The 27,707-nt window shown below is 40.0% G+C and overlaps 2 protein-coding genes across 5 annotated transcripts in view; both read left to right on the forward strand.

Moving 5' to 3' along the window:
* Positions 1-27,707, forward strand: part of LOC138970602 (uncharacterized) — a 244,468-nt gene that overhangs the window by 10,316 nt on the left and 206,445 nt on the right. The window lies entirely within an intron of this gene.
* Positions 10,127-27,529, forward strand: LOC138970600 (uncharacterized). 3 transcript variants are annotated; one of them, XM_070343066.1, is made up of 12 exons: positions 10,127-10,383; positions 11,878-11,955; positions 13,124-13,278; positions 13,882-14,032; positions 15,322-15,399; positions 15,790-15,952; positions 16,301-16,371; positions 19,614-19,673; positions 20,819-20,875; positions 21,374-21,430; positions 23,023-23,079; positions 24,849-27,529. In XM_070343066.1, exons 2-12 carry the CDS (start codon positions 11,907-11,909, stop codon positions 25,202-25,204), a joined length of 1,254 nt encoding a protein of 417 aa, XP_070199167.1. In that variant the 5' UTR covers positions 10,127-10,383; positions 11,878-11,906; the 3' UTR covers positions 25,205-27,529. The 3 variants fall into 3 exon arrangements, with proteins under 3 accessions (XP_070199167.1, XP_070199166.1, XP_070199168.1); XM_070343065.1 differs by lacking the exon at positions 10,127-10,383 and having other exon boundaries at positions 10,554-11,955; XM_070343067.1 differs by lacking the exons at positions 10,127-10,383; positions 21,374-21,430; positions 23,023-23,079 and having other exon boundaries at positions 10,554-11,955.

Genomic DNA, 27,707 nt, shown 5'->3' on the forward strand with positions numbered 1-27,707 from the left:
TTTTGGCAAAGTTATATCCACGCCACAAAAACTTGCGTGTAAGTCATTTAATCCCTAACATCGCATTAATTTCGTTTTAACTAACATTACATAACAAAATAACATTTGCACACGAGGCGGGGAAGGAAGACTGACAAGTGAATACCTCACACTCACAATATATACGATTTACACCACCGACTGGCGTGAGAACAACTTGAAAGGGAGTAACCATTAACAGGTGGGGGGGGGGGGGGGGGGGGGATAATCGACCCAATCGATTTAGCATTAACTAAGCAAACTTAAACACGCAGTCAAGTTAACATTACAAAAATCGATTGCCTACAAAAATCACAACAACAACTATTTAATCGCGTTTGATACAGATTTAGCAGCCATAATCTAATGGCCTTACCAATGAAACATTACAATTCAAACACGATCACTAAGAAAAGGGAAATCACGAAGCCAAACGAATTAGTATCCAAGTGCAACGATTTTGACTCAATAATTATCAAAAAGCAAAGTTTCCGCCTTTTAGATGAAACCGAAATCAAGGAAAATGATAATCGGGGGGGGGGGGGGGGGGGGGGGCGGCTAGCAAGTAATCGTCAACAGCCCTTCCCCTTTACAATCCCAAAAATCAATTTAAAATACTAACCATTTGGGCTCATTTCTTCACGACACTTCTCATAAAGGCACGCAAGTCATGAATGCACAAAAACTTCACATCTGGTGCACTTCTCTCCTGAACTATTTTGAACACAAAACCATGGTCGGTTTTACTATTAATCTAAGTTTCTATTTTCTGACACAATCTGTAGAGATGTGCTCGGTTTCACAGACAGGAAGCAACTGATGGTATTTGCGGGAAGAATAGCCCGCGTGAACCCTTTTTGAGACTGTACCAAAAAACTGACTGTGCAAATTCGTTCTCGTGCGTGTTTCACGCCCGATCAACAATCGTGACATGAATTCAATTCACTGCGTGCGTCCCGTTCAAACGGAGCTGAGGGGCAGTTTTCCAACAAAAATCAACTGCTATCCGCATTACAAAAACATTCACACATTCATCCAACGAGTACGCGGAACTAAAGCGTCAATCACAATACATAGTAGAAAAAGTGAGTCAAGAGTCAATGAATGATAGTCGGTCCAGTAAGAGTCTCAAACCAAGGAAAATAACATCTTTCTCACACGCATGACAACCCAATGAACAAAACACCCTTACACAGGTACAAAAAAACCAATACCAATTAATATCGTCATAATTTGAGAACGCACACACGGCAACAACAATTCTGTCTTGTTTCGTCAACACACAAAAATTGGCAATAATAGCCCAACCATTAACAGCTATTGTGTTTTCAGCGTAGCAATAGGGCCCGATATTTAGACGAGACAAGTATAATGCCGACGAGTCGAAGACGAGTCGCATTATACTTGTTCGAGTCTAAATATCGGACCCTATTGCTACGCTGAAAACACAATAGCGTTTATATAGCTATTCTGACATTAAATTCTGTGTTAGAATCATGTTTTTGTCAGCAACAAGGACCAGAATGGTCCATGTCGTTGATTGCAGACGACGGTTCCCTTTCCGCATGAAGCCACGGAAATAACCGAACATTGAAAAACCCACGGACATGTATTACGGAGAAAACTCGAGATAACCGGATGCTTAGCATTACGTCAATATGTTAGGAATCATATGACGTCATGACGTATCATGCTTGCCTACGTAGATTGTATGTTCGAAAGTCTGACTTCTGTTGGGAATTCGCGTGGTGAAGACAGCGGTAAATCTGTAGATGATAAGAGAACAAGGATTGTCTCAGAAGAAACGACGAAATGTTTCAGACCGGTAACTTCATTTCAACATTGCACTATACAATGGACGTTCTATGTGACAGGAGAGTTTGCTGATTTTGTGTTAAACATTGGAGAGATCGTCTGCTAGAATCCGAGATAGGTCGCTTCAGATTGCATGCAGCTTCTGGAAATTTGCAAGGTTTGTTGCCTGTTAAAGAACTGGATTTTACACGTAATGTAGGGCCTATGTCATGTACAGTAAGCAACAACAAAAACACACACAAAGCAAATGGCATCGTCTGTCGACTAGTCACAGAGTGACAGAAACAAACCTGGCGAGGTATGCGTGTACTTTATACACGTGGAAGAAACCGGAACCACGCGTCTTTGTTATTGCCGATATCGTTTGGATATCGGCAAAAATGGCCAACTTTTGTATCGTTATGCTTTGATGATCGGAAAAGGGATGTGTGAGACCATCCAATCACAGCCCCCGAATTCCCCCACGTGTCCATCAGAATAGCTATATAGGCGCATGACATGAAGTAGCATGCCTTGATCAGGGGCATGCACATAGTCCAAGCAATGTTTGACTAGGTCCAGACAATTCGAAACTTTAATATGATCAGTTTGTTTGTTATCATTTAAAAAAAAAATCTAATTGCAATTGACGTTTGAAAAAAAGATTAAACAATGATCGCATTGTATCCTTCATCATTCCGTAAATCCAAAAAATGATAGATAGATAAATCCCTGCGCCTTGAATATGTGCGCGATATAAATTGCATACAAAATATAAAAAATAAAAAAATAAATCCCTGCGGTTAGAACTTTACCCACGGAATACGCGCGATATAAGCCTCATATTGATTGACTAGAGGAATACCCGGATTCGCCGGGGTGAATCGCGAGACAGAGACAGACAGCGTGGCGGTTCACCACAATCACCTTTGAAGGCGAAGTCCTGTCAAACGGGATTGAGAATTTTAGAGCTTATTTCTTAGCCCTATATTATCTGTTATGGCTTCTCAAATGCCAGAACATACAGACAGATGATGATAACATCGTTTATTTAACGTCACTCTGTAAAAACATTGGCGACATTTGTCTTAGATTAAGAACACACACAGGCACGCACACAAACTTTCCCTTTATGTACAGTGGTTCACCACCCTTCCGCCCCCCGCACACTCTCGCTCATCGAATTAAAAATGGTGTTAAGAGATACTTGGATATAAAATGGTATTTTTAAAAGTTCTGATAAAAAAATATATGGTAGCTGTATGAGAAGCAATGGCGTCAGCCGCAGCAATGTCTCTTCATATCCAGGGTCCAAGTGGGTGCGTGTGCACAAGTCCAGCGATAAGTTCGGGACCTTGCCACCCAAGGTCTTTATTAAAACTTAAAAGATAGCTTAATTTTTCCTTTGAGGTATTTGGCAGGATATTTCTATTTGAGTTTATAAACTGAGTCAGGGGTTGAAAGTGGCATGAGTTCAAATCACACTCCAAAGTCAAATGAGCAATGGTGAGGTCGGATTGACAGGTGCATTTAAGCTCCAGAAATTGGTAGTTCCCAGCTTCTGCCCTTAGGCGGTTAATCCTTTTTATTACACGTGGGCATGCATTATAGGTGTTCATCTGTTTTGATGGGGCTTCCCGAATGAGCCAGCCAGAGCTTATAGCCGTGTGCATATATTTGTTCCTCCATTCTCTCCAGAGAAGAGAGTCTGTAAGGCTACTGATCTCAGAAGCAGACAATGGCAGGTCTACCTCGGAGGCGCTTATGCCTTGGGCAGCTTCTTTAGCGGCGTTGTCTGCTTTCTCGTTGCCAGGCACGTTCACGTGTGCTGGGCACCAGACCAGGTTAATCTCGCTTCCTTTTTTTATAATTTTATTTGCCAGCTCCTTTATGGCAATGACAAGATCATGTCTTTTTGATCTTTTGTTAGATCTTAATGCTTCAATGGCTGCTTTGGAGTCAGAGAATATAGCTATCTTTTGAGGAGGAGTGTTCTTGAGATTGAACTGAACAAGCGACATGCAGATGGCAAGGAGCTCAGCTGAGAAGATCGAGTTTCTGTTGCACAGTTTAAATTTCCCAGTCAGGTCATCGCTGGGGATTACAAAAGCTGCCCCAGCCTTCTTGTCATCCAACACTGACCCGTCTGTGTAAACATGAACATGGCCTTTGTATTGTTCTTCAGTACTGGTGACAGAAAGGGGGAAAAGTGGTCAAAATTCAAATGTCTAGTTTTCTTTTTGAAATATTGCTTTTCATAAAGCAGAAATACTGTAGTATCTGTTGTACATAAGAAAAAATCACTGGTTCACATGGTTCCTACATAATCTAACTTTTAAAGCTGGTTCTTGTGTGTCTGTGTGTATGTTTGTATGATGACGATAGGACCCGAAACGGCTGCACGGACTGAGACAGGAATTGCAGAGAATGTTCTTTGCCACTCGAGTCGTGTCATAAGGTACTTTTGGAATAGCAAATTTGAAAGGATTCTTCAAAAAACGGCGGAAAACATTATATACCCTGTGAGCTATCGAGGATCCTCCCCGTCTGGGCTGTCGGACGTTTTCAAATGCGGTTAACGGGGAGATACACTCGAAGCACATTTAGCGAAGTTATGTTGCCAAATCATCAAATATCAACATTTCACTACACGGATCGATGCACACAGTCGAAATAGATGTGACTTTCACACGACCGAAGACTACTTACTAGCAGACTAGCAGACGACAAGATCTAAATATTTAGATCAGTGAGAGCAATCCGTTGAAGAACAGTTACTCCGCTTATTCGTCTTCAGTTAAGCTTATTTCCCCTGCCATAAGTATCCTTGCAGATCTGCAGTCGCGTAGTGAAATGAACTAGTGTCATCGGAAGATTCTTCTCAGTCGATGATCAAAGCACAGTAAGTTCTATGCTGACAAAAGTCACTTTCGGACAACACGACGATTGACTTAATTTATGAGCCCAAAGGTAACAATATCGACAAGAATGTACGCATTTGACATTAAATGAAACATTCATAGACAGTTTCCAACTCACCAGATCTGCCAAAGAGCCGTCATTTGTGAAAAAAACGATGATTTTAATCAGACAGGTATCGGAAACAAGTCTTGGTCACCTGCGTTATTCCTTCCGAGGCGACGTGACGGCGCCACATTTGTTTGTTTATGGCTGTTTATCGCGAAACAACACAGTTGAAATTTGTGTGTAAAATACCACAAATGTGTGGTGAATCAGTTCGTCATCTGCGTTTTGATGGTAATTCAGTCAGATTGGAGTTACTTTGAATCGAAGGCGAGGGTAACCTGCGTTATTTGTGGGACGGCGTGAACAAATTTGATTGCAATATTTTATACAGAAAGTAAATTTCAATGATTCTGGCTCAGACTTGTAGATCTGTTATGCAGTGTTTTGGTAGTGTATCTGCTTTTCTGCTATGAAGCTCATTTGGAGTGATACGCTGATCGAAGTGGGGGTACCCTATGTGGGACATCAGCCGTATGCAGATTACGCCTCAGAACACTCTCGCATTTCACAAAGACAACAATAATTTGCAACATTTCAAGAACTGCATCAGTTTTATTAGATACTATTTCAACAAAAACAGCACAAACACGACTATTATCAACAACACAGAACGGGAGGTAAGTCTTCAAAGACGCACCAAGTGTGCGTTCCCATTTTTGGACGCCATTTTTGCTAGCATTTTCACAGTAAATCGTAATATTTCCATATCTGTTGAATGATTTTGTTATTGACTCACATGCGAAGCAAAAGTGAGTCTATGTACTCACCCGAGTCGTCCGTCCGTCCGTCCGTCCGTCCGTCCGGCCGGCCGGCCGGCCGTCCGGAAAACTTTAACGTTGAATATTTCTTGGACACTATTCAGTCTATCAGTACCAAATTTGGCAAGATGGTGTATGATGACAAGGCCCCAAAAAACATACATAGCATCTTGACCTTGCTTCAAGGTCAAGGTCGCAGGGGCCATAAATGTTGTCTAAAAAACAGCTATTTTTCACATTTTTCCCATTTTCTCTGAAGTTTTTGAGATTGAATACCTCACCTATATATGATATATAGGGCAAAGTAAGCCCCATCTTTTGATACCAGTTTGGTTTACCTTGCTTCAAGGTCAAGGTCACAGGAGCTCTTCAAAGTTGGATTGTATACATATTTTGAAGTGACCTTGACCCTGAACTATGGAAGATAACTGTTTCAAACTTAAAAATTATGTGGGGCACATGTTATGCTTTCATCATGAGACACATTTGGTCCCATATGATCAAGGTCAAGGTCACTTTGACCCTTATGAAATGTGACCAAAATAAGGTAGTGAACCACTAAAAGTGACCATATCTCATGGTAGAAAGAGCCAATAAGTACCATTGTACTTCCTATGTCTTGAATTAACAGCTTTGTGTTGCATGACCTTGGATGACCTTGGCCTTGGGTCAAGGTCACATGTATTTTGGTAGGAAAAATGTGTAAAGCAGAAGGTCAAGCATGTGAGTCGTATGGGCTTTGCCCTTCTTGTTTTCTTTGATTGTGCCGATTCTCCTATCTCTCTGGCATGTACTGGGTGCTTTGTGACCAGTTTCTCCCATAGGCTGTATTGAAAAAATGCGTCCGTCTGAGCTGACCCCCACTTGTGACCAGTAGCAAAGAACAACTCTAAACAGTATCAATGTGCTCAAGGGCTTGTATCCTGAGTAATAACTGATCATCCTTTGTAGCTGTGCAATATTCTGTGTCAAAATTCATTTCTTTCATTGTCCATAAGGGATCACGAGATATGGGGTTCTGGGCCACATCATTTGGGTCGACACTGACTTCACTAAAGAGTGAAGCATTGAATTGAGCCAGTGAGGAGAAAGTAGTGCCAAAGTGGGCCTTTTTGTTTTGGAGATGATTGTAATGCGGTTGTAGCTCCTCTTTTGTTGAGTTTTGCACTGTGTTGGCTCGAACATTGTAATCTGCGCAGCACTTACGCCGCCACATGTCAAGAGGGAGGAATCCTGCTTGGTGGTATACAATGGCCTGCTTTGAATGCCTTGGGTGTCCGAGGGCAAGCCGAAGGGCACGACATTCCGCTGACTGTAGCTTATCAAGCCATTTTCGAGCCGACGAGAAGTAGGCCTCCTGTCCATATGATAGTCTTGATCTTATAAGAGCTCTGGTGATGTTTGTTAGAATAACTGGGCACTTTGCCCATGGTTGGGCAGCCAGTATTTTAAGAAGGTTGATGGTCTTATTTGCTTTGCTTAAAAGATACTTTAAGTGAGCAGTCCATAGTCCACTTGAGGTGAAAAGTACGCCCAGATATTTCACCTGCTGACTGGGTGAGACAACAGATTTATCTAGTGAGAACTGTATCTTTTCTCGATCTTCCAGTTTTCGGTTTGTAAAGACAACGAATACAGTTTTCTCGGCGGAGAGAGTGAAGCCATTCTCCCGCATATAGTTCGCAATGTTATCTATAGCTGTTTGCCACTCTTTAGAGAATTTGTGTTCTGTTTTATAGGTTTTGTTTTGATACTCTTTGCATGGAGCAATATCATCCGCATAAAGCGTCAGTTCGGCTCCATGTGTTTTAATTGTCGATATGTCATGCAGCATAATGCTAAAAAGCAGTGGTGCTATTACTGAGCCCTGTGGCACTCCCATGTCAACTTTGCGAGTGGATGATTTGGCACCTTTATAGTCAGTTTGAAAGGATCTGTACAGACAGACAAAAGCCGCTAGACCCCATCACAAACAGAACTCTACAATCCACAGGTGTGCCCACACACACACACACACACACACACAAACACACACACACACACACAGAGAAGCCTTATATATATGTATATCTATATCTATAAATATATAGAGATAGATGACAGTGTATTTTTCGCGTGGCTATAAATTGATTCGACCTTTTCACTTGTACAGTAAGGACAACTTACGGGTACATGTGTTCTGCGCGAACTTAGAATCCGGTTTCATTCTAGAATGGACCGGGTCCAGGTTGGAATTCTAACCCTGCGCAAGTACAGGGGTGCCATTCTAGAATGAAACCCTTGTTGCTGGTCCATTCTAGAATCGGCCGTGCGCAACGTTGGAATTTGGGTCCAAGTTGGAATAGTCATTTCAGTTAGACTATCACACAACCAAAGCCACAAATGTGGATTTTCTGTTTGTTTTTGTTTTTTGTGTGTTTGGTTGGTTTTTTTTCCGGGTTTTTTACACTTTACTCAAAGACATCGTGAATTGGGATTGTGATGTTCTGAAAGTGATTACGATTTTGAGAGACACTCAGCACTGATCGCTACGAACGGAAATTTCCGGACTGACAGTGTTTTGCCGATCTCGCTTGTAACTTTTAATCTTATTCATATACATGAAGTTGGTCTTCTGAATTGTGAAGATATAATGTCAACTTTTTTTTAAACCTGTGACAACAGCTCTATAACTCACTCTGTCCTTCTGTTGGTCTGTCTGTCGGTTAGTCGGTCTGACCGTCTGTCTGTCTGTCTGTCTGTCAAAAAAATTGTCAAAAAACCGGACATTTCCGAGAGGGAGACAGCGCTGACATTGCAAGCGGCCGCAACCGGCTCTCATCACAAAAACAACTGCCCTGCAAACAATACCGCCCTGGTAGTCCCCCTTGCTATGGTCTGCCTTTGTTTATTGCGTACTCAGGAGTGTCAACTTTCTTGACATGACATGACATCGCAAGATCGCCAAAGGATTTTTTCAGGGGTAGACAAATCAGCCCCATTTTATCAAAGGGAAGGTGCAGGTGGAGATAATTCAAGGGAAGACAACTCTGTCTTACCTACAAACATTACGGCCCCCTTTATTCAAGGGTTTCATTCTAGAATGGCACCCCTGTACTTGCGCAGGGTTAGAATTCCAACCTGGACCCGGTCCATTCTAGAATGAAACCGGATTCTAAGTTCGCGCAGAACACATGCAAGGAAAGCCCACAACTTCTAAGGCGAACAACTCTGCAGAGTCTGCTGTGAAGGGCGACGGTAGTCTCCCTGTAACACTCGACCCCCTTTGAATGAACTTAAATCCCTCCCAGGTGGAATGGGAACAGCACGAAACTGATTCAGTGACCAAAACACCACAATCACCTTTGAAGGCGAAGTCCACTCAAACGTGATTGAGAATAACTGTTATGGCTTCTCGAAGGAAGGCCTGAACATACTGACACGTTAAAATTAATATTAAAAGTCATACGGTTTTGAGCCATTAAGGACTTGAGTGTTTGTCCGCTTTCAAAAAAAAGAAAAAAAAGAAAGAAATAAAAAATAAGGAGAGGAGGGCAGGGGGTGGGGTTGAGTTGATAATGCTCTGTGGAATTTGTCAAAATGAAAAGTAGTTAAGATGTTTCTTGGTAAGAATTATAAGTCTGTATTCTATATCTTGAATAACGGGTTTGTAAAATGATTTTTTTTTTTATTCAAAACGAGTTAAAAAGTGGAACCTTTCAGGATCACCAATAAAAGATGAGCAAGTAAGAGGAACACGAACAATAAATCTCAAAACTTTTTTTTTTAAATAAAAGGATTAAGATGTAAGCCACGAGGGCCGTGGTAATAAAAACAATATGTACAGTTTGGCGACTAGTGAGCCTAGGGTGAGGATATGTTGTCTAGAGGGTAGTCGCTAGAATCAGGAGGGACTGCTAGACCACATCACAAACAGAACTCTACAATCCACAGATGTTTCCCACACACACACACACAAACACACACACACACACACACACTGATAAGCCGTATATATATATATATATATATATATATATATATATATATATATATATATATATATATATATATATATATATGAGGCATTGCACATCGCTCAGACCGCACAAAACATACAGTCCTGGGCCCGCTACACAGCAGCTCACAGTATACGTTTTGTACGTTCAGCGTATACTTTCTGGTGGTATCAGCGGAAAATCCTTATCGGAACTACCAGCTGAACGTATACGGTCTCTTTAGATATATATATTGACGTGACGTCACACGGTATACTGACGAATCGTCGCGTTTGGAGTTGAAAATGGCCGACGTCCGCTTCGGGTACCGAATCGGCATTTTCAGGCAATTTTACATGTTTGCAACACTCCTACCGTATGGTAAACAGTAGTATTAGCTTTATACTTTATATTTTATACAATAGAAGTGTCTTAATAACCTCATTCTATCAAAACAACCTTTTACAGAGCTAAAAAGGGGAGGTAATTTTTGCAAAGCCTCACGGAGTAGCCTGCCCCTGCCCCCCCCCCCCCCCCCCCCCCCATCTCCGATTGAAATTTGATATTTTTAAACCTATTTCGTTTATTTAACTCAAAACATAAACACAGGGTAAGTTGACACAGCTGTCAGACTTTTTAACTATCTTCTACGTAGAAATCGAATCGCAATCTGAAATGTGAAAAGCAGGGTGCCTTATTATTCTTTTTCGAAAGAGTCCTGTGTGGTAGACCAAAGGGAGATCACTCCATATGCCCGTTTCAAGGCGCGAGTTTTCCACAAGAAACGTCTCGACGGATTCACACTCACAGTAAGTTTGTTTAAATCTTTGCAATTCGATTGATTGATGTGTCAGAGTTTAATTCTGTATGTAGCTATTGTTTTTACAAGGGCCGGTTTAGTTGCTGCGTCGAGGTAATGAAAACCCGTGTATGTTCTAATCTTCTATTCCGATCTTGACTGGTAAAACTAATACTAGTCTAGTATGAGTATGATGAGTCTTGAGTCTGACATGCTTTTCTACATCAGTCCAGGGTTCCACATCACGTAGAATTAAGGGTATAATACCCTTTGACCCTCCAAATCACGTACGAGATGCTCTCTGAAGAGGTATAAATACGTAACTGTTTTCTCTGTGAGCGCCTAGCCACAAGCATGTCATGCCTTAATTTGACTTTTTTTTAAAGAAACACTGGTCTAGAAATGTACCTACAGGATATCAACCCACTTTTGTTTGACATAGACCCTTTCTTTCCCACTTAACAGGAACCACACTGGGGGAGTGCATAAAAAAAAGTCTTCAACTCCAATCTTCAATAACGTTTATCCTGGACTATGAGTGTGATTGATAGACTCATAGTGATACACTCACTTTGCTGAAATATCTCTTGCCGTAACCGGCACGGTTGGCCTAGTGGTAAGGCGTCCGCCCCGTGATCGGGAGCTCGTGGGTTCGAACCCCGGCCGGGTCATACCTAAGACTTTAAAATTGGCAATCTAGTGGCTGCTCCGCCTGGCGTCTGGCATTATGGGGTTAGTGCCAGGACTGGTTGGTCCGGTGTCAGAATAATGTGACTGGGTGAGACATGAAGCCTGTGCTGCGACTTCTGTCTTGTGTGTGGCGCACGTTAAATGTCAAAGCAGCACCGCCCTGATATGGCCCTTCGACGTTAAGCAAACAAACAAACAAACAAATCTCTTGCCGTTGTTGACGTAAAAGTTCTTCAGTATAAATATATGATATATAGAGAATACTACATGGCTTGCTGTGTCGTACCAGATTTACATGAGTTGTTTTTTTAAATATTGAACTGCGAGCGAAAGCGAGCTGTTCACTATTTGAAAAAGCAACGAGTGTAAATCTGGTACGGAACAGCATGCCATGTAGTATTCTGTTTATCCTACATACTGTACTTACGTGTATTTTACTGAAAATGTCCTGCATTCGAGGCAGCTAAATTGAAGACGCTTGTTTTAGAACCTCGATCTCTTCTAAAGCCTCGTGCAATCTATTACGTCAAAGCAAAGAAACGTCACTCTGAAAGTGTGGCGTGACGTGTTAGTTCTAAAGATTCATCGAGGGTAATAAGCGAGCGCAATTTGTGTTTCTATAATAATGTTTGTCTCGGTGACTTTGGCATCATAAGCAGTGGAAAAACAGGTCCCTGCCAGACTTGCTTGACATGACCTCATTTACATGATATACACACGTGTGATTTGAACGATTATTATCTCACGGGTGTCTCTCTCACGTATGTAGGATAAAAATTGATAAGTATACATTGTGTGTCACTTTGTGTTTCAGATTACCTGCAGATAAAAAAAGCTGTCAAGATGCCCCATCATGCATTCCATGTGTTTATGTCTAGTCAATTAAAGAACGGTATGAATTTTTTTATTTCTTTATTTTTTTGTGGATAAAAATGAAGTTTATAAGCAATCAGCTTGTCAACCGAAGCTGCTATAAATCATCAGGTGTCTAAAACCAAAAGGCGCTGACGTTTTAAAAAAAATTTTTTACGTGTCCAGGGATGTTCACATCCTCGGCTGGCCAATGACAATTCTAGTCAAATCAACCCTTTTGGTTGTAGTATTCAGTTTTAAAGACATTTAAACACTGCAGATCAACTGTGGTACGTACCGGGCCAGCAAAATTTCCGCCGGGCTATTGACTTTAAACCACAAAAAGAACATAATTGAACCGATACTTTACTGGGTGGTCTCCCTTTTATTGAATTGCATAAATATTTTCTTCACAAAAACCATGTGCATGGCGCCATGATGTTCTTTTTTCAAGTTTCCTTTTTGGGAGAGGCACCCCCGGAATCTGCGTAGCGGTATTGTGAACCGTTCACGGAGCTGTCTCACCCTGAAATACCGATCCTGAGCCGGTGTGGTAACTCTAGGTCGGCCTGACCTTGGTCTGTCCTGTACACTTTAAGTGGCATTTAAAAGAGCTCCATTCATGCACATACAGTTTGTTGGGACACACCAACATGCCTTGCAACATCTTCATTAGTTGTACCTGCTTGCAACCGGACAATAGCATTATGGCACTGGGCTTTAGTCAGTCGTGGCATTTTCCGCACCTTAATTGCAGGCGCGGGGTCACAGAATTGCGGTTGATATGGCTTTCTCATCTCTGCCACTTGAGGCTTAGACAGAGGCAAAAACATCACGGCGCCATGCACATAATTTTTGTGCAGAGAAGATTTTTGCAATTCAATAAAAGGGCGACCACCCAGTAAAGTATCGGTTTTATTATATTCTTTTTGTGGTTTAATGGTTTGCAACAATGCAACTGACAAATTTCAAACTGAATTTTGGTGCTTTCCTCTAACATAATTATTTGACAAAAATCAATGTTTACCTGTGTCAAGTTTCTTTTTTGGGAGAGAATATATATATATGTACGTAGATAAAGTAGAATTCCGTGTTAAAACAATGACAAGTATGAGTGAACTGCAGTTATATTACAGACACAACATAGATAGATAACAACGTTGATATTGTCAAGAACCATTGATTCATTGTTCAACACTATGTTTTAGCTCAAGGCTCCCGCGCTGAAACCTTCAAAGAGGGTGGATCAAGGTGGAAGAATGCTTCCCCTGAGGAAAAAGAAGCGTGCAGGGTGAAGGCTGCTGCAATGAACGCGTCAAGCAAGGCAGACCACAACAAGCTGAGAGACAAGCTTCGGAGTGTGGTAAAGTATTTTTACGTTTCAGATGTGGATTGCACGAAACAGATTGCTAACAAATTTCAGTAAGTGCAACTTCCATGGAGACCATTGCAAACGCCTACAGGGCTAACACCTTTCCCGTTCTCAATGGAAATCCATTTTTTGAAAACTTATAAAACCAGAGAATCCGGTTTCTAAAAAAAGAAAAAAAAAGGTATTATTTTCATGCATTTTGGTACCAGGAAAGGCTGTTCCTTAAGAAAAGAAACAATATTTAAAAAAAAAAAAGGGGGGGGGGGGATTTGATCATCCCTGTACTGTAACTGTAAAGTGGAAGCTTCCTTTACCTCTGTGATTATGTGGAAAAGCAGGGTATCCAAGTTGTCAGCGCCTATGAGTGATTGTAGTTTTCCTGTCATGTTGACCATGCATAAATACCAGTGTTGGATAAAACAGAAAAAAACTCAACCTGAAAAGAAGAGAATGCTGTGAAAACTTGTGATGCTCAATTTTTGATACAATTGACCATGTATGTGTCTGCATGTGTAAGAAACAAAGAACAGGGACGTGCTGAATACACAGTGTTATTGATGTCTTCATACGTGATTATTTCTTTCTTTTCCCCAGTTAGTTGACTTCAAGAACGCTGGATTGGACACTTGCGTCTTCCTGTATGACAGGGAGAAGGCCAATCCAGCGTGCGAAATGTATGGTGACGGGGCCATTTTCAAAGTCCTCAAGGATTCCAGAATTCTCAGCAGAGAAATAGCCTCAGCCTGTAAGAATATAATTATCAGCATTTCACTGTGTTTGTGTTTATGTTAAAGGCACAGTAAGCCTCCCGTAAACCATCACAGATATGGTCAGGCTCTTACACACAGTACAAACACCCTTTCATTTAAACACTCACCGATTGAGAACATCCTAGGTGCCCTCCGTAAAGAGCGAACAATTTTCAAAGAATTTATTTTTGCGTGGTTTATCTTACCCCTGAGCCATCGTGAACCCGTGTGATCCAGTTTCCCTTTTTCACAATGTAGTCGTCAGTTAGTCATTTGAATGCGACTCGATGTGAGCTTATCTACAATAGCACGTTTTTATGCACGAAACAAACGGCTGTGGTTCACAAGAACTCTAGCGATGGCTTTTGACTGTTGAGAGGAACGGCGATATGTACTGATAAACCGTCGTCTGCTACGACCCTTGCGTGACCCTGCTTCCGGGCTTTTCTGAATGAGACGCGAAGGGAAGTAACTCATTTTTGACAATCTGCAAAATTAATTATTTAAAAATTGCTCGCTCTTTACGTAGGGCACCTAGGATGTTCCCGTTTGGTGAGCGTTCAAATGGAAGGGTGTTTGTACTGTGTGTACTATAAAAGCCTGACAGTAGTTTACGGGAGGCTTACTGTCCGGGCGTGATTTCCGGTATTGAATATTCATAACAGCCAGCACCAAAACGAGGCGCCATTATTGGTAAAAGCTAAGTCCACGAAAATAAATTCTTTGAAAATTTCTCACGCTCGACAGAAAGCAGCCAGGATGTTCCCGTTCGGTGAGCGTTCAAATGGAAGTATGCTTGTACTGTATGTAGACGCTCGGGGAGCTCTGTGATGGTTTACGGGAGGCTTACTGTGCCTTTAATCAACTTCAAATTATTATGAGAAAAAAAAAGATGGTGCTTGATGTGCCTTTTATCATTTGTTTTAATTGTTGGGTCAAATTGTTACTTTCTTTATGAAGCAAACTGTGTGATAGTGTTGATATATTTAGGTAGTTCATCAAGACAGCTACATTGCTCACAGAACTGGCATCATTCATTACAATTTATCCCTCTGGGGGATAAAAATCTTATATGTTTTCCAGCTGTATACCTGGTTCCAAGTTAATATATATTCTGTTAAATTAAACTGATGCAGCTGTCCAGCAGGTTAGCAATGCTGTTTATGTTCCAACACCTGCTGAGAAAATAATTAGAATTGCTGTGTATTTTGGGGGTAAATCCCAAACTCATTCTGGTGTGTGCACCAGTTGTAAATGTTCATGTTATTTTTCTTTCACGTTGCAGATACATGCAAGGTGACAACAGCTCTGCCACCTAGCCTCATGAGGGAAAAGGTTCGAGCACATTTGAACCTTGCCACAAGTAAGACTTTTTCTTATACCCCGACCCACTCACCACCAACACGCGAGTTCATCGTAGTTCACAATTTCTTGCGGAAATTATTACTGGCTCTTAATGATCACTCAAGATTACGTGGGTTTAGCTTTAGGTCATGGGAGTTTAGGAAAACACACGTGTGAACACTTCCACTGATCAGCAAGCCATTGGTGGCAATTTGTGGCTCTGATGTTTATATTATTGAAAGAAAACGATTAAGCGCATGCTGCATAACATACACATCAGAGTAAGTTGTAATCTGGATCACAATAAAGCTGACATGTTGACATGAGAGCAACAAACACAAAATAATCTTGAAGAGTGTATATATTTATCTTTCAGCTGTTTGGATTGATGTACTTTATGTTGTTTCAGGGGCCTGTCCTGGAATGGGGAGCTGTTTCCCTTACAAGGAAGTCCACAAGAAGGAGGTCAAAGCGCATGGCTGGCCTGAAGGCGTAAATGTGCGCGACCCCAGCTCCATGGGGAAAAAAGATCTACTGGCCTTGCTAAATGCAACCATTACTTTGGAGAAATGGTATGTGATGCATTGTCTTCCATTTTCAGTTTGGTACATACCTGAAAATGTCTTGGAGTACAATGCACTTAAGAGTGGTACTGTGTTTGTTTGTCAGAAGGTATAAAAGGCATATTGTGTAGCCCCTTTAGCCATTACTTTGAAGAAGGAAAACCACTAGAAGCATTTAGGTAGCGGAACACAAGGAAAGCACTTTGTATTTGACTGTTAGATTTATACTTTTTCTTGTGGAATGTATTAATTTAAGCGTCAATGTTTGAAGAATTAAGGTATTCCTACATACTGTGTCTTTTCCTGTAAATGTAACGTATTATCGGTAAACTGAAAATGGCTAAATTTCTGCTACAGTGCTGTTGACTCCGTTGAGCCTGCTGTGCCTGGAGTCAGCGGGTTGCTACGTATATATGGACAAGAAAAAGGTATGGAAGGTTTAGTGTTCTTTGTGCAAGTGACAAGTACCTTTTTTGTGTGGAAAAGTTTAACTCTTTTGCTGCCTGTAGGATGTCAGCTGACGGCCTGGGTAACTTGCTTTAACGAGCAAAACTTTTCTTTACTTTAAGGCACAGTAAGCCTCCCGTAACCATCACAGATACTGTCAGGCTTTTACACACAGTACAAACACCCTTTCATTTAAACACTCACCGCTTTAAAACATCTTAGGTGCCCTCCGTAAAGAGCGAGCTAATTTCAAAGAATTTATTTTTGTGTGGTTTATCTTACCCCATAGGCATTGTGAACCCGTGTGATCCAGTTTGCCTTTTTTCACAATGTAGTCGTCAGTTTGTGATTTCCAATGCGACTCGCTGTAAGCTTATCTGCAATAGCACGTTATTATGTACCTCTAAATCCAAACACAACAGAGGGCTGCAATTCACAAGAACTCTAGCGATGGCTTACGACTGTTCAAAGGAACTGGTACTATGCAGAACCGTCGTCTGCTTCGAGAAAGATGTTTTGTGTTACACGTTTCCGGGCTTTTCTTTTTTCAAACTTTCAAAACTTTTAATTGTACTAATCTTGTCTTGATGAAAAATTCTTTTATGATTTGAGAATGTTTGTGTAACAAGCTGTCAATTTGTTATTTAGATTTTAAGTTAGGTCTAGCGCCAAAACGCACCGTTCGATTTTGTTAACAGACAATCAGCAAAAATCTTTTAAAATTGCTCGCTTTTTACGTAGGGCACCTCGGATGTTCAAAAGCAGTGAGTGTGTAAATGAAAGGGTATTTGTACTGTGTGTAAAAGCCTGACAGTATCTGTGATGGTTTACGGGAGACGTACTGTGCCTTCAACAACAGCAGAAGAAGAACAAGTCGCGTAAGGCGAAAATACAATATTTAGTCAAGTAGCTGCCATTTTTCAGCAAGACCGTATACTCGTAGCATCGTCAGTCCACCGCTCATTGCAAAGGCAGTGAAATTGACAAGAAGAGCGGGGTAGTAGTTGCGCTAAGAAGGATAGCACGCTTTTCTGTACCTCTCTTTGTTTTAACTTTCTGAGCGTGTTTTTAATCCAAACATATCATATCTATATGTTTTTGGAATCAGGAACCGACAAGGAATAAGATGAAAGTGTTTTTAAATTGATTTGGACAATTTAATTTTGATAATAATTTTTATATATTTAATTTTCAGAGCTTGTTTTGAATCCGAATATAACATATTTATATGTTTTTGGAATCAGAAAATGATGGAGATTAAGATAAACGTAAATTTGGATCGTTTTATAAATTTTTATTTTTTTTTACAATTTTCCGATTTTTAATGACCAAAGTCATTAATTAATTTTTAAGCCACCAAGCTGAAATGCAATACCGAACCCCGGGCTTCGTCGAAGATTACTTGACCAAAATTTCAACCAATTTGGTTGAAAAATGAGGGCGTGACAGTGCCGCCTCAACTTTCACGAAAAGCCGGATATGACGTCATCAAAGACATTTATCAAAAAAATGAAAAAAACGTTCGGGCATTTCATACCCAGGAACTCTCATGTCAAATTTCGTAAAGATCGGTCCAGTAGTTTAGTCTGAATCGCTCTACACACACACACACACACACAGACAGACGCACATACACCATACCCTCGTTTCGATTCCCCCTCGATGTTAAAATATTTAGTCAAAACTTGACTAAATATAACAAAAACAAACAATGTGTATGTGGAGTATTCATTTTTACATCATGGTCACACTGTTGTCAATTAAGTTAATATTTTTCTCAGTTGTGTCTTTATGATTACTCCAGAGGCAGGGAAATAGCTCAATCGGTAGCTGCGCTTGTTTCTAAACCAGTTATCTCTATCGGCGTGCATCTAATACCCATGTTTGAGGAAGGATTTATATGACATTATGAGTCTACTCCATGCAGACTCTCGTCGTGTCCATATAATCTTGTGTGCACATATGCGCATCATAAAGGAGCTAAATTTACAGCGAAAGTATCAGGGCTTGGAAATATAAAAACATGCATGTAAGAAAAATAAATGTACTTAAAGGCAACTTGCTTTTCCATGTGAAAACAGTTCAGATTTCCATGAGGGTAACCTCACAGGATTATAAGAAATCTTATCCTAATCTTATGCTTTTCATTTTTACATTTAGTCAAGTGTTGACTAAATGTTTTAACATAGAGGGTGAATCGAGACGAGGGTCGTGGTGTATGTGCATGTGTCTGTGCGTGTGTGTGTGTGTGTAGACCAAACTACTGGACCGATCTTTATGAAATTTGACATGAGAGTTCCTGGGAATGATATCCCCGGACACTTTTTTCGTTTTTTCGATAAATACTTTTCATGACGTCATATCCGTCTTTTGGTAAAAGTTGAGGCGGCACTGTCACACACTCATTTTTCAATCAAATTGATTGACATTTTTGTAAAGCAATCTTCGACGAAGGCCGGACTTCAGTATTGCATTTCAGCTTGTTGGCTTAAAAACTAATTAATGACTTTGGTCATTAAAAATCTGAAAATTGTAATAATTTTTTTTTTATATAAACCGATCCAAATTTACGTTTATCTTATTCTACATCATTTCCTGATTCCAAAAACATATAAATATTTGGATTAAAAACAAGCTCTGAAAATTAAAAATATAAAAATTATGATCAAAATTAAATTTCCAAAATCGATTTAAAAACAATTTCATCTTATTCCTTGTCGGTTCCTGATTCCAAAAACATATAGATATGATATGTTTGGAATAAAAACACGCTCAGAAAGTTAAAACGAAGAGAGGTACAGAAAAGCGTGATATGCAGCACAGCAAAACCACTAACGCGCTGAACAGGCTCGTCAGTTTCACTCCGTTATGCACAAGCGGCGGACTACGGTCATTGTGAAAAAATGCAGTGCGTTCAGTTTCATTCTGTGGGTTCCACAGCTTGACTAAATGTAGTAATTTCACCTTACGCGACTTGTTCCTTGTTTCTTCTTTTTAATTAACAGAATGTCAATACTGACAGTTCTAATTTTTGTATTGGTTGAAGAAACTGTGGACATCATTATTCATGATTTCAGAATGAAGATTACTACAAAACGTTGACACACATCCTTTTCCTGTGTTTAGTCAGGACGGCATACCAATTAGTTCTTGGTACATGGAGTTATTGTGTGGATATGTGCACCGAAAGAGATGTAACATGTATATTGTGTATTATTTTCAGAAGAAGCAAATGCTGCTGCCAACATAACAACACTTCAGGAAGAAGCGTTCATAACAGGAGGTAGGTGTTTGTATGTGTGATGAGTTAGGTGGCAAAGAAGAGTTGGTTACTGTAAGTTTGAAAATGTATGCAGAAAAGATAATGCAAACAGCATAATTATATATCAGATTTGGTGTATAAACTCTTGAGCCTTAGATAAGTTATGTTAAAAGTGTACCCTTAGCAAACAATTGTACAAGGATTTGCACACAATGCAACTACCAATTATGGCCAACAGTCAATGAAAGAGTAGACTTTTCTGCAGAATACAGTCGGGCCCGCTTATAAGGAGCGCTCTGGGACGAATTTTTTACTCCTTATAACCGAGGTTCCTTATTACAGAGCTCTCAGATGTAAGGAGTAACCCAAGCCCAACTACCTTATAAGCGGGCTTCTGCATTTTCAGTGTCAGTATTAGCAATTCTTCTTCTTCTCTCTCTCTCTCTCTCTCTCTCTCTCTCTCTCTCTCTCTCTCTCTCTCTCTCTCTCTCTCTCTCTCTCTCTCTCTCTCTCTCTCTCTCTCTCTTAATAAATATTTATTTATTTAGAGAGAGAGAGAGAGAGAGGAGGGGGGGAGTTTTGTACTGAGGAACCGGTAGAACAAAACTATAGAATCGAACCTTACCTTGAATCTGAAAACCATTTAGGCAGATTTTCATCTGCAGTTTAGCAGTGCGTGACCAATTCCGCGATAAAGAAATAACAGTCTGGAATAGTAAGACCTTTTTACCTTGCACAAGCTTTTTACAACATCTGGAGCATGTTCCACGCCTCTGATCGCCTTTACTTCTGCAATCTGGACAAACATTAAATCTGATGTGTATGCTAATTGCTATGCAGGAATCATGAAATACAATACCATTTATAAAAAAAAATTATAAAAAACTATAGGAGCCACGAACTGCGCCGGATGGCTTGCTGATCACTTGAAGTTTTCATACGGCACTTGTGTTTGTACAGAATTCTGTTTTTTTCATAAATATTGTCATGGAATTGATAGGATTCCTAATTATGTACACGTAGTGCAAGCTGTCTTGAAGCAGTCAAGCTATACACATGCTTTGTAGTGCAATATGTATTTATCCAGCTGGCATTCTGTGACTTCATTAAGACAAACTTGTCTGATTCCTTATAGTAAAACATGTTTCCTTGATGTTACTTTGCAGATGAAGCAACTACTGATGCAGCTGAGATAAGTCATGCAATGCTGACTGAGGCTACAGGTAGGGAGATTGTGTTGCATGAAAATCTAAATACATGTACAACAGATATTGTAGAAGGCATATACTTGCACTGTAAAGCCTACATCTAATTCTTGAAAATGCCCCCAAAAAATGGGTAGAAAAAAGGAGGGCTTTTCATTGGGAATTAAAGGATATAATTTTGTCACAGGCAATGCAACTGCTTGGCAGTTCACTCTTTCCTATTTGCTGCTAGAAACACAACAGGTTTTTTTGTTTTTTTAACTTTCGCTCAGGTGGTGTCATTTTCATCTGTATTCTATTAGTTCTTGTACTACATAGAAGTTATCACAACGTCTTGAACTGGTTTTTTTCCTTTTGTATCGCACAATTATGCTTAGGAAGAAGGCTAATTCTGTAGATGTGGCAGTGACCTAAAACAGTAAATTAATTGGTATTGATCTTTTCAATGCAACATAATTATTAGATGGCTTGGATCATCAGTGGTTTGCTGTAGGTGTAATTGTGGGATTTTTTCAGATATTGGGGAACTTCTTCACACTTTGCAGAGCCGATCGCAGGAATCCGACAACAGAGGTTTGTGTTTTGTTGCTTCTTCTTTTGTATAGTTATATTGGTGTGTCTGTAAGGAGTATGTTCCCTGGTGTACATATTATTATATTTAGTCAAGTTTTGACTAAATATTTTAACATCGAGGGGGAATCGAAACGAGGGTCGTGGTGTATGTGCGTGTGTCTGTGTGTCTGTGTGTGTGTGTGTGTGTGTGTGTGTAGAGCGATTCAGACTAAACTACTGGACCGATCTTTATGAAATTTGACATGAGAGTTCCTGGGTATGAAATCCCCGAACGTTTTTTTCATTTTTTTGATAAATGTCTTTGATGACGTCATATCCGGCTTTTCGTGAAAGTTGGGGCGGCACTGTCACGCCCTCATTTTTCAACCAAATTGGTTGAAATTTTGGTCTAGTAATTTTCGACGAAGCCCGGACTTCGGTATTGCATTTCAGCTTGGTGGCTTAAAAATTAATTAATGACTTTGGTCATTAAAAATCTGAAAATTGTAAATAAAAAAATAAAAAATTATAAAACGATCCAAATTTACGTTTATCTTATTCTCCATCATTTGCTGATTCCAAAAACATATAAATATGTTATATTCGGATTAAAAACAAGCTCTGAAAATTAAATATATAAAAATTATTATCAAAATTAAATTGTCCAAATCAATTTAAAAACACTTTCATCTTATTCCTTGTCGGTTCCTGATTCCAAAAACATATAGATATGATATGTTTGGATTAAAAACACGCTCAGAAAGTTAAAATAAAGAGAGGTACAGAAAAGCGTGCTATCCTTCTTAGCGCAACTACTACCCCGCTCTTCTTGTCAATTTCACTGCCTTTGCCATGAGCGGTGGACTGACGATGCTACGAGTATACGGTCTTTGCTGAAAAATGGCATTGCGTTCAGTTTCATTCTGTGAGTTCGACAGCTACTTGACTAAATATTGTATTTTCGCCTTACGCGACTTGTTTATTTCTCATTGTGAACTACACTTAATCTGTTGTGTACATGTTGAAGTTATTTTAATAGCTAGTTAGTAGAAAGTGAGGAAAATAGAAAATTGTCACTAATTTATAAAACCATCTGTTTTGTTGGAGTCGTGGTTAGTCTCCAAATAGATGTTTTCCAGAAATAACAGTCTGGAATAGTAAGACCTTTTTACTTTGCACAAGCTTTTTACAACATCTGGAGCATGTTCCACGCCTCTGATCGCCTTTACTTCTGCATGCAATCTGGAAAAACATTAAATCTGATGTGTATGCTAATTGCTATGCAGGAATCATGAAATACAATACCATTTATAAAAAAAAAATTATAAAAAACTATAGGAGCCACGAACTGCGCCGGATGGCTTGCTGATCACTTGAAGTTTTCAATCGGCACTTGTGTTTGTACAGAATTCTGTTTCTTTCATAAATATTGTCATGGAATTGATAGGATTCCTAATTATGTACACGTAGTGCAAGCTGTCTTGAAGCAGTCAAGCTATACACATGCTTTGTAGTGCAATATGTATTTATCCAGCTGGCATTCTGTGACTTCGTTAAGACAAACTTGTCTGATTCCTTATAGTAAAACATGTTTCCTTGATGTTACTTTGCAGATGAAGCAACTACTGATGCAGCTGAGGTAGATCATGCACTGCTGACTGAGGCTACAGGTAGGGAGATTGTGTTGCATGAAAATCTAAATACATGTACAGTGGATATTGTAGAAGGCATATACTTGTACTGTAAAGCCTCCAACTATTTCTTGAAAATGCCCCCAAAAATTGGTAGAAAAAAGGAGGGCTTTTCATTGGGAATTTAATAATACAATTTTGTCACAGGCAATGCAACTGCTTGGCAGTTCACTCTTTCCGATTTGCTGCCAGAAACACTAACATTTTCTTTTGAAACTTTTGCTCGGGTGGTGCCATTTTCCTCTGTATTCTATTAGTTCTTGTTTACCCGTGATTTGTAAAAATGTAAAAATATTTTACAAATCACGTCGAACCTAAAACCGCGATTTGTAAAAATGTAAAAATGAAAAAATATCGCATTCCACAAAGTAATGCATGCCTTTTATTATTATTATTTTTCTTGTTTAGAGCCTCTACGCTGAGTGGTGGGGGTGGTTTTAGTTCCACATCCCATTTTGGTGCAATCCCATTTTGCCGCCGTCCCATTTTTTGCCCCATCCCATTTTCGCGACATTTCACAAGCCAAACGTCATTTTACTAACATGTCATAACAATAGCGCGACATCCCATTTTGACACCATATCCCATTTGGCCGCCATGCCGTTTCACCGCATTCCATTTCGCCCCCATCCCATTGTCGCGACATTTCACAAGCCAAGCGTCATTTTACTACCGTGTCATAACAATTGCGCAACATCCCATTTTGACACCATCCCATTTGGCCGCCATCTTTTTTTTTTATTTATTCTTCTTGCCAAGCCTCACTATACTACTATACTGCGTTATTCAACTAGGAAGACATTCCGTTTTCGCCAAATCCCAATTTTGCCACAATCCAAAATGTCGCGAAATAGGGATGGCGGCGAAATGGGATGACGGCAAAACGGCATGGCGACAACATGGAATGTGGCGCTAGTGGTATGACACGGTGGTAAAATGACACTTGGCCTGTGAAATGTCGCGAAAATGGGATGGGGGCAAAATGGGATAACGGCGAAATGGGATTGCGCCAAAATGGGATGTGGAGCTAATGGTACATGACATGGTGGTAACATGACACTTGGCCTGTAAAATGTCGCAAAAATGGGATGGGGGCGAAATGGGCTCACGGCGAAACGGGATTGCGCCAAAATGGGATGTGGAGTTAATGGTACATGATATGGTGGTAAAATGACACTTGGCCTGAGAAATGTCGCCAAAATGGGATGGGGGCGAATTGGGATAACGGCGAAACGGGACTAATAGATCCCTTGCCTTTGGGGTAGTGCGACGCTGTGACTGCTAGCTTTCCACTGGGAGGAAGCGACCGGAATTTCCCAACGATGGGACATCCTATATAATGGGGGAAAAAAAATCTTAAAATTAACAGTCACGCTACCCCAAAAGTCAAGGGATTTCGTTTTTGTCCCTTGACTTTGGAGATGACAAGAAAATATCGGGCGCAAAAACGTGATTTGTAAAAATTGTTACAAATCGCGAGGCGCGCCCCGTGATTTGTAACAATTTTTACATTTTTACAAATCACGGGTTAACAGTTCTTCTTCTGCATTGAAGTTATCACAACATCTTGAACTGTTATTTTTTCCTTTTGTATCGCACAATTATGCTTAGGAAAAAGGCTAATTCTGTAAATGTGGAAGTGACCAAAAACAGTAAATTAGTTGGTATTGATCTTTTCAATGCAACATATTAGATGACTTGGATCATTAGTGGTTTGCTGTCAGTGTAATTGTGGGATTTTTTTTCAGATATTGGGGAACTTCTTCACCCTTTGGGATTGCAGAGCCGATCACAGGAATCCGACAACAGAACTTCAGATTCTACGACTGCAGGGGAAAGTGGGTCTCGAAAAAGATCATACTACCAATGGGAAGCTGTGGACACAAAAAAGGTTGAGTCATATTTCAAAAGTGACATACAGAAGACTGGGAGAGGTGTGACAGGATCATTGCCTGGCATCAAAGAAATTCAAGCTTTCTTGACAGTGCACGATGTTTTTTGTGGTATTCCACTTGAAAAAAAACAAAAAGTCAGCTTGGTAAGGAGCAAAATATTTAACGAGAGAAAGAAGTTCAGGAGCAAAGTCGCTTTTGACACTGTGTAAATTTCATCTAATTTCATGACTCCCTAAACTCTCAGAGTTCTGATAGAGTTCCAATTTCCCAAAGATTAGGACTATCAGTGTCAGTGGTTATGAAGTGAAAATGATGCAACAACCACTTTTCATTCTCTTTTTCATCCTTTCCTCATCGTGCAGTGTCAAGAAAGCTCTAATTCCTATTAACTCGATGTTCTTTAACTATATTTATACATAAATGCATATTGTAAAGCAGTATGCATTGTTAGATGATCTTCCAGTTGCAGTGTTTAAATGTCGAAGCTGCTTTTCCCAGTTTTACCTAAGAGACCGACTGTATATTGTGTTTTTGTAGTATTGGTAGTATGATCTTCGTGTACACTACATTGCGGTATGCACGTTAAAGATCCCACGATTGACAAAAGGGTCTTTCCTGGCAAAATTGTATAGGCGTAGATAAAAATGTCCACCAAAATACCCGTGTGACTTGGAATAATAGGCCGTGAAAGGTGGATGCAGCGCCTATAGGCTGTTGATCTACTGGCCGATGTGAATGCGTGATATATTTATCACACAGATATGAGGTTCACAAAGATGCAGCAGACTCCCAGGACGAGGATTGAATTTTGAACATTTATGACAGAAAAAGAATGTCCTCTTTGACACCATTATGTTTGTGCATATATTTCACTTTTTGCTTTGTCACCTTCATTTCATCAAGTAGCATGGATGATATTACTATTAAATGTGTGTAAAATGAGCGTGAAGATAGTTTGTGTCAGTGAGGAACCCACAATACTGAGAGAGAAATTGGATTCTCTTCTGCTCATAGGTTGTGTAATAATTAATATGTATTATATATTGATATGCATTTTCTTTATACTGATACATTGGATTCAAATAAGCAAAAATCACTCCAGGGATCTTGATAACACTATTTCAAGCCACCTCACTCGGGTTTACCATGTGTCTACGGCGCGGTTTATCTCCTGAGCATGCGCAGAGGATCAGTATCGGCGCACAACGGCTTGAAAGTGGGGTACACTGTGGTGGCTTGAAATAAAGGTTATCAAAATATCAGGATCCCTGTCGCGATACATGTGGCAGTGGTGTCATCACTGCTAACACTAGTACTATGAGTGAGAGTGGTGAGGAATGTGATTGAAGGATCATGAACATGCTCCTACTGGTGATGTGATGTAGTGATGATGTGTGGGTACCTTAATTCGAATTTTTTGTATTGACAAACTATGCAAACAATTATGTACATGTTATCATACATTTCATTGCATTGTTTGCAGTGTAGGTATTCCTTACTGATTTTGTTCTTTTCTCAGAACATTGTTTACTGTAGATACCTTAAAACGAAGTGAGTTAATTTTCATTTTTCCATGATCAAGGCTTTTATGAAAAACCTGGTGCTGATATGTGTCAGCCAAGATCTACAATGTTTTGGTTCATACTCATAGATTTTTGATGGTCCACTTATGTCTTTTGTATAAATGGAAATGAAATAATCCCATGATCGGTGAGTCATTGGCGCTGCCACGTGTATTATCTACTAAAGTGTGGCGTTCGTGAAGATGTGCATGTGCCTGTGTGTGTTGTACTAGTATAACGTATGCGTACATAGAATGACATTGCGGGTTACCTGAACATTGACAATGACGAAAGAAAGATTGTATGTGTGTGTGTGCGCGCGCGTGTGTGTGCGTGTGTGTGTGCGTGTGTGTGTGCGTGTGTGTGTGCGTGCGTGTGTGTGACCATGTTTGAATTTATTCGGATTTAGTTCTCTTTCCTTGTTTGTATTATGATTATGTAAGTGTAGAGCGCTCTGGGTTTGTCACCACGAGGTTTACGCGCTATATACAGGCATGGGAATTGTCCGCCAAACGGCGGAATTCCGCCGAATTTTTTTTTGTTCCGCCGAAAATGCAAAAGTGTCCGCCGAAAAAATAAAGGGGGGAGGCACACAAAAAAGGCACCGGTTACTTTGGCCTTTGCGCAAAAGCCCGCGAAAACTTTCCGTACTTTGTTCACGCACTGCTACCGCCCGCCTCAGTTATTGAACTTTTATGTTTGAAAGTAAACCAGATTGCACAGATTGTGTTACAAGTTACATTTTCCTGTTTGTCTCAACAGATCAATTTTTTTTTTACAAATTTAAACCATATAATACATGTATATATTTTTGTTCTTCAAAAAAGCAAAAATTGGTACATTTTTGTACTAAAAACTCTGATTCTAAAAACAGAATTTGATGGCAAACTTGGAGCTCAGATGACACCAGATTGCACCATCTGGGTTCTTTGGAGAAAAATTTGTCCGGGGGAGCATGCCCCCGGACCCCCCTAGTAAGACTAGGCGCTTCGCGCCGTCGACTTGACGCTTCGCGTCTTCAGTTATAAATTTTCCGCCTTTTTTACAATTTTCAATTCCCATGCCTGTATATAAGTAATTGTTATTATTATTATTATTAATTAATATCCCATATATTTTGGTATTGCCGGCTTGGTCAAACATTTCGGAT

This window comes from Littorina saxatilis, linkage group LG7 (genome assembly GCF_037325665.1).
Source record: "Littorina saxatilis isolate snail1 linkage group LG7, US_GU_Lsax_2.0, whole genome shotgun sequence".
NCBI lineage: Eukaryota > Metazoa > Mollusca > Gastropoda > Littorinimorpha > Littorinidae > Littorina > Littorina saxatilis.

Bases quoted from the DNA above. Each gene is read 5' to 3' on its own strand.
- LOC138970600 (XM_070343066.1), top strand. From the start codon at position 11,907: ATGCCCCATCATGCATTCCATGTGTTTATGTCTAGTCAATTAAAGAAC. The intron at 14,033-15,321 runs GTAAGAATATAA...TTCACGTTGCAG, and splicing joins CAGAGAAATAGCCTCAGCCT to ATACATGCAAGGTGACAACA. The intron at 20,876-21,373 runs GTAGGGAGATTG...GGATTTTTTCAG, and splicing joins AATGCTGACTGAGGCTACAG to ATATTGGGGAACTTCTTCAC.